At 59.6% G+C, this 7,454-nt stretch overlaps 1 protein-coding gene across 1 annotated transcript in view; it reads left to right on the forward strand.

Moving 5' to 3' along the window:
- POLR2A (polymerase (RNA) II (DNA directed) polypeptide A, 220kDa) overlaps positions 1–7,454 on the forward strand; it is a 25,046-nt gene that overhangs the window by 13,940 nt on the left and 3,652 nt on the right. The window contains exons 16-25 of the mRNA XM_010571165.1: positions 1,073–1,256; positions 2,239–2,410; positions 2,950–3,055; positions 3,687–3,892; positions 4,570–4,794; positions 5,368–5,614; positions 5,987–6,087; positions 6,177–6,281; positions 6,849–7,031; positions 7,237–7,440. Coding sequence (XP_010569467.1) covers positions 1,073–1,256; positions 2,239–2,410; positions 2,950–3,055; positions 3,687–3,892; positions 4,570–4,794; positions 5,368–5,614; positions 5,987–6,087; positions 6,177–6,281; positions 6,849–7,031; positions 7,237–7,440 — 1,733 coding nt within the window. The remainder of the gene's footprint in view (positions 1–1,072; positions 1,257–2,238; positions 2,411–2,949; positions 3,056–3,686; positions 3,893–4,569; positions 4,795–5,367; positions 5,615–5,986; positions 6,088–6,176; positions 6,282–6,848; positions 7,032–7,236; positions 7,441–7,454) is intronic.

Raw genomic sequence — 7,454 nt, forward strand, 5'->3', positions numbered from 1 at the left:
TGCGCCCCCGCCGCTTTTTACGCAAGACCCCGCTCCACCCCCCCCCCCCCCCCCCCAGATGCCCATCAGAGACTCTCAGACCTTCCTCAGGGATCACTGTGCCCCCAACTTTCCTCTCTGGAGGCCCCAGGGACCCCCAAACCCTCCCCAGATGCTCCCCAAAGCTCTCCAGGACCCCCAAACCCTCACCATAGCCCCTTGTGGCCATATCAATGTCCCCCAGGGATTCTGGTGTCCCCACCTTTCCTCCTTGGAGCCAGCCATGGGGCCCCAGATGACCCTGAAGCCCTCCAGGACCCCCAGATGCTCACCACCAGTCCCCTGTGGCCCAGTCTATAGCCCCCAGGGCCTCTCTGACCTCCGGTGGTCCCTGTGTCCCCACCTTTCCTTCCCAGGGACCCCTAAGCCCTCTCCAGATGCCCCCAAAGCTCTCCAGGATCCCCAGATCCCCCTGTGGCCCCGTTTATGCCCTCCACATGCCCCCAAGGATCCCAGTGTCCCCACCTTTTGTCTCTGGAGCCACTTGGGGCCCCCTAAACCCTCCCCAGATCCTCCTGGGGCCCCATCTATGCCCCCCAGGGACTCTCAGACTTCTCCCCAGGGATCCGTGTGACCCCACCTTTCCTCCCTGGAGCCACTCAGGGACTCCCAGATGCCTCCCAAAGTCCTCCAGGACCCCCAAACCCTCCTCAGATTCCCCTGTGGCCCTGTCTCTGCCTCCCAGATGTCCCCCAGGGACTTTCAGACCTTTCCCAGGGTTCCGTGTGTCCCCACCTTTCCTCCCTGGAGCCACGCAGGGACCTCCAAACCTTCCCTGGATGCCTCTTGGGGCCTTCTGAAGCCCTTCAAGACCCCCAACCCCTCCCCAGATCCCCCTGTGGCCCCATCTATGCCCCCCAGGGACTCTCAGACTTACCCCAGGGATCCTTGTGCCCCCGCGTTTCCTCTCTGGAGCTCCCCAGGGACCCCCAAACCCTCCTCAGATGCCTCCTGGGGACCTCCTAAAGTCCTTCAGTACACCCAATTCCCCCACCCAGGGGTGACAACATGCCTCCCCTCATCCCCCTCGTAGGGTACATCCAGCGGCGGCTGATCAAGTCAATGGAGTCGGTGATGGTGAAGTACGACGCGACGGTCCGTAACTCCATCAACCAGGTGGTGCAGCTGCGCTATGGGGAGGACGGGCTGGCGGGCGAGAGCGTCGAGTTCCAGAACCTGGCCACCCTCAAGCCCTCCAACAAGGCTTTCGAGAAGAAGTGAGGGGCCACCTGCCTGCGGCGGAATGCTTTTTTTTTTTTTTTTTTTTTTTTTTTTTTTTTTTGGTGGGGGGAATGTCCCAGAGCGGGTTGCAGTCCTGGAGGGGGAGCCAGCAGCTTGCTGTTCTAGAGCTGAGCCCATCTTGGGGGGGTGCCTTAGCTGTTCCTTCCAAGAGCTGGACCCATTTTGGAGTCCCCAAGCTGCTTCTTCCTGAAGGTGGACCCACACTGATGTCCCCAGACTGCTCCTCTCCAAATTGGGGCTTATTTTGGAGTCTCCAAGCTGTTCTCCCCAAACTGGGGCCATGTTTGTGTCCCCAAGCTGCTTCTCCCCAGGGTGGGCTTTGTTTTGATGTCCCCAAGCTGCTCCTCCCCAGAGCAGAGCACATCCTGGGGTCCCCAAGCTAGTACTTCCCAAAGCTGGACCCATTTTCATGTCCCCAAGGTGCTCCTCCCCAAATTCGGCACATTTTGGGGTCTCCCAAGCTGTTCCTTCCCAAAATGGGGCCCATGATGGTGCCCCTAAGCTGCTGCCCACAGATGGGAGCATATTAGTGTCCTCAAGCTGCTCCTCCCAAAGTTGGAGCACATTTTGGAGTCCCCAAGCTGCTTCTACACAGAGCTGGGCACCTGTTGGTGTCCCCAGGCTGCTCCTCACCAAAGCTGGGCACCTATTGGTGTCCCCAAGTTGCTCCTCTGTAGAGCTGGGTGTATTCTGACATCCCCAACCTGCTCCTCCCCAAAGTGGGACCTCATGTTGATGTCCCCAAGCTGCTCCTCACCAAAGCTGCTTCTCCCCAACATGGGTCGTGTTTTGGTGATGTCAAACGGCTCCTCACCAAGGTGAACCCATGCTCATGTCCCCAGCCTGCTCCTCCCTGCACAAGCGTCTTCTCCACATCCGAGCCCCTCGTGCCGGCGTCTCCTCATCCCTGGTGTCCCTGCCCCCCCCGCTATCTACCATGTGTGTCCTCACCCCCAGGTTCAAGTTCGATTACACCAACGAGCGGGCGCTGCGGCGGACGCTGCAGGAGGAGCTGGTCAAGGACATCCTCTCCAACGCCCACATCCAGAACGAGCTCGAGCGGGAGTTCGAGAAGATGCGGGAGGACCGTGAGGTCCTGCGGGTCATCTTCCCCACTGGTGACAGCAAGGTGAACCCCCCCCAAACCCACCAAGAGCACGCATACCCTGATCCGGCACTCTGGGGGGGCTCTGAACCCCCATGGGGACGTCCCTGGTGGTGCCACCACCCCTGTTTGGGGATGCTGGGTGTGCAACCAGTCATCACTCCTGGTTTGGGGTGTTGTCCCCACTCTGGTCCCCCTTTTTGTGATGTAGTAGGAAGCAGTGAACTTCTCTTCCTTTGTGAGTGCCCTTTTTGGGGTGCTGCCCCCCTTCCTGGCCCCCTTTTTGGGGTGTAGCAAGAAGCTGTGAATTGTCTTTTCTTTACAGCTCCCCATTTTGGGGTGCTGACCCCCTTTTTGGGGTGTAGCAGGAAGCCCTGAATACCCCTTGTCTTGTAGGTGCCCTTTTTGGGGTGCTGCGCCTGCTTCTGGGCCCCCCCTTTTTAGGGTTTTGGCACTCTCCGTGGCCCAAATTTGGGTAAACACCCAAAGTACCCATTTTTTGAGCATGTTCACCCACCACAGCCCTTGGGGTGCTGACCCCCTGTTTCTCCCCACCCACCCAGGTTGTGCTCCCCTGTAACCTGCTGCGGATGATCTGGAACGCCCAAAAAATTTTCCACATCAACTCGCGCCTCCCCTCTGACCTGCACCCTGTCAAGGTGGTGGAGGGTAAGTTGGGGGGGGTGGAAATTGAGCAGGATCCAGAGCCCAGAAGGATGTGTTGGGTGAGCTGGGGGAAGCCCCAGTATCACCAGGAGGGTGTCAGAGGATCTAGGGACCCCTGTCACCCCTTTAAGAAGGTCTTGGGGGACTTTGAGGACCCTCCATGGTCCCCAGGAAAGTGCTGGGGGACTTGAGGACCCCCAGGAAGGTACTGGGGGACGTGGAGGACCCCAACAACGCCCAGGTAGATAGCGGGGGACTTAAGGACTCCAGTGATCCCTAGGAAGGTGCTGGGAGACTCATGGGACTTGCATGATCCCCAGGAAGGTTCCAGGGGACTTGAGGAACCCCAAGAAGGTTCTGGGGGACTTGAGGACCCTCACAAAGGTATCAGGGGACTTGGAGGACCCCAGTAACCCCCAGGAAAGTGCTGGGGGACTTGGAGGACTCCGATGTCCCCCAGGAAGGTGTTGTGGGACTTGATGTGTCCCTGGAAGGTGTTGGAGGAATATGCAGGACTTCCAAGAAGGTTCTGGGGGGACTTGAGAACCCCCACGAAGATGCTGTGGGACTTGAGGTCCCCCAGGAACCTTCTGCCCCCCTTGCAGCCCCCCCTTAACCTCCTCATTTTTATCAGGGGTGAAGGAGCTGAGCCGTAAGCTGGTGATCGTGAACGGGGACGACCCGCTGAGCCGGCAGGCACAGGAAAACGCCACGCTGCTCTTCAACATCCACCTCCGCTCCACCCTCTGCAGCCGCCGCATGGTGGAAGAGTTCCGGCTCAGTGGGGAGGCCTTTGACTGGCTGCTGGGGGAGATCGAGTCCAAGTTCAACCAGGCGATCGTGAGTGGGGCCAGGGGCAGATCCAGGGCTCTGGGGGTGAAGTTCAGGAGGTTTAGGGAGGAGATCTCATGGTTTGGGGTCAGATCTAGGGGTTTAGGGAACAGATGGGGGACTTGGGGAGTCTGATCAGGGGATTTAGGGGTCAGATCTTGGGGTTTAGGGAGCAGATCTGGAGCTTTAGGGTCAGCTTTGGGGGTTTTGGAGTGCTCTGGAGGTCAGATCAGGGGGTTTAGGGGGCAGATCTGAGGGGTCCTGGGGTGCCTTTGACTGCTGGGGGAGATTGAGTCCAAGTTCAATCAGGCCATTGTGAGTGGGGAGGGGGGCAAATTTAGGGGTCTGGGGGCAGATCCAGGCATTTTGGGGGACATCTGAGGGTTTTAGGGGGCAGATATGGGGGTTTGGGGGCAGATATGAGGCAATTTTCAGTCTAGGTTAATGATATTCTTGATGTCCTATCTAGGAGGGGTTTTGGTCCAGACCTGGGATGGTTTTGGGGCCCCCCGAGACCCCATGTCTCCCTGGGGAGATGGTGGGGTCAGATCTGGGGGTTTAGGACCAGTTTTGGGAAATTCTTTGGTCCAGATTTGGGACATTTTTGGAGCCACATCTAGGAGGGCTTTGGATCCAGCTTTGGGACATTTTTCGGGCCCCCCTGACACCCCTTTTCCGCCTCTCAGGCCCACCCTGGGGAGATGGTGGGGGCACTGGCAGCCCAGTCGCTGGGAGAGCCAGCCACCCAGATGACCCTCAACACCTTCCACTACGCCGGGGTCTCAGCCAAGAACGTCACCCTGGGCGTCCCCCGCTTGAAGGAGCTCATCAACATCTCCAAGAAGCCCAAGACACCCTCACTCACCGTCTTCCTGCTGGGCCAGAGCGCCCGCGATGCCGAGCGGGCCAAGGTTGGGACACTGTGGGGATGGGGGACATGATGGGGATGGGGACCTGGGACATCATGGATGGGGGGAGCAGCAGGAACCTGGGTCCTGTGGTTCCCTTGTCCTGTGTTGGGTGGAGGTCCTGTCCTGGGGTGGCCCCGTGGTGGCCCCACAGCCCCAGGGTGTCCACACAGCCCCGGGGCAGTCCCATGGCTTCATCTTCCCATGGTGGCCCCATGCCTTTGTGTCCCCTCTGTGTCCCCATGGCTTCATCTCACCACTGTCCCTCCACAGTGCTGTGGTGGCCCCATGACTTCATGATCTCATGGCCGTGTGGTGGTCCCCATACCATCTCCCACAACCCCGTGTCGTCCATGTCATCCCCATGTTCTCCATCCCTGGATCCCCATGTCATCTCCCACATCCCTGTCCTCCATGCCATCGCTGTGTCCTCCGTCCCTGAGTCTCTATGTCATCTCCCACGTCCTCCACACCGTCCACGTGTTCTCCATCCCCACGTCCTCCATTCCGGGATCCCCATGCTATCTCCCATATACCCACGCTGTCCCTGCATTGACACCGTGTCGCCCCGCCCAGGACATCCTGTGCCGCCTGGAGCACACCACGCTGCGGAAGGTGACGGCCAACACCGCCATCTACTATGACCCCAACCCTCAGGGCACGGTGGTGGCCGAGGACCAGGAGTGGGTCAACGTCTATTACGAGATGCCTGACTTTGACGTCAGCCGCATCTCACCCTGGCTGCTCCGCATCGAGCTTGACCGCAAGCACATGACTGACCGCAAGCTCACCATGGAGCAAATCGCTGAGAAGATCAATGCTGGTGGGTCCAGGGGGCACGCTGGGGGGGTCTTTGGGGGGTCCTGGGTGAGCATGGAGGGCATCTGGGGGACCTTTTGGGGGATCTGAGTGAGCATGGAGGGTCTTTGGGGGGTCCAGGGTGACCCTTGAGGGCATCTGGGGAGCTTTTGGGGGGTCCTTAGTGAGCACGGAGGGCACTAAGGAAGTCTTGGGGGTCCTAGATAACCCACTATGCTCCATGCTGACCTTCAGGGGATCCTGGGTGAGTATGAGGGCCTTTGGGGTGTCCTGGGGAGCTTTGGGGGGTCCTGGGTGAGCATGGAGGGCCTTTGGGTGGCTGGCAGGGTGGGGAGGTGACTGGGGTGCCACCCCTGTATCCCGTGTCCCACCCTAGGCTTTGGGGATGACCTCAACTGCATCTTCAATGATGACAATGCGGAGAAGCTGGTGCTGCGGATCCGCATCATGAACAGCGATGAGAACAAGATGCAGGAGGTGGGGACGGGGACGGTGGCACCCATGGGTGGTGGTGGGGACATGACCTGGGCTGGGTGTCACCCCCCTCTCTCTCTCGGTGTCCCCAGGAGGAGGAGGTGGTGGACAAAATGGATGACGACGTCTTCTTGCGCTGTATTGAGTCCAACATGCTGACGGACATGACGCTCCAGGGCATCGAGCAGATCAGCAAGGTGGGGGGGACAGGGGGGCACCCATGGGTGCTCATGGGGGTGCCAGGGTTCCTGGTGGGTCCTGAGGAGCACGTGGAGGTCTCTGTGGAGACCTTTAGGAGGTCAAGGACACCCACAATGATACCTGTAGGTGCCTAAGAGGGTCCATGGCTGCCTGGAGTGTCTCCCCAGGTGCCCAGGCAGCACCCATGGGTGTTTATGTATGTGCCAGGGCTCCTGGTGGATCCTGGAAGTTCTCCATGGTGACCTTTAGGAGGTCCAGGATACCCATGCTGATACTCATGGACATGTGTGAAGGTGTCTGCGTGCCTAGAGTGTCCTTACAGGTGGTCAGGGTGTCCCTTCCAGGCAGCTGGGTAGCACCCGTGGGTGCTTATGTGGGTGCCCAGGTTCCTGGTGGGTCCTGAGAAGCACATGGTGTTCTCCATGTGCATGTTACGAGGCCCAGGATGCCCATGGTGATACTTGTAGATGCTTTTGTAGGTCCATGGCTGCCCAGGCCGTCCCCCCAGCCACCCAAGAAGCACCCATGGGTGCCGCTAACCCCCTCTTCCCTTCCCCTCCCAGGTGTACATGCACCTACCACAGACGGACAACAAAAAGAAAATCATCATCACAGAGGATGGGGAGTTCAAGGCTCTTCAGGAGTGGATCCTGGAGACTGACGGCGTCAGCCTCATGCGGGTGCTGAGCGAAAAGGACGTGGACCCCGTCCGCACCACCTCCAATGATATCGTCGAGATCTTCACCGTGAGTTGGGTTGGGTGCCCGGACCCCTGGGTCCCTGGGTGGTAGAGTTCCAAGATGGTGCTGTCTCCAGGGTTTCTGGGTTCCCAAGGTAGTGGGGTTCCTGGACACCTGGGTCTTTGGGTGGTGGGCTTCCCGGATGGCCTGGCTCCTGGGTCGCCCAGACACCTGGGTCCCCAACAGCTGTTGTCATCTGCCTGTCCCGCAGGTGCTGGGGATCGAGGCGGTGCGGAAGGCGCTGGAGCGGGAGCTCTACCACGTCATCTCCTTTGATGGTTCCTACGTCAACTACCGTCACCTGGCCCTGCTCTGTGACACCATGACCTCCCGTGGGCACCTGATGGCCATCACCCGTCACGGCGTCAACCGCCAGGACACTGGGCCCCTCATGAAGTGCTCCTTCGAGGAGACGGTGGGTGGACAAGG

This window comes from Haliaeetus leucocephalus, unplaced genomic scaffold, assembly GCF_000737465.1.
Source record: "Haliaeetus leucocephalus isolate CR32 unplaced genomic scaffold, Haliaeetus_leucocephalus-4.0 Scaffold308, whole genome shotgun sequence".
Lineage (NCBI taxonomy): Eukaryota > Metazoa > Chordata > Aves > Accipitriformes > Accipitridae > Haliaeetus > Haliaeetus leucocephalus.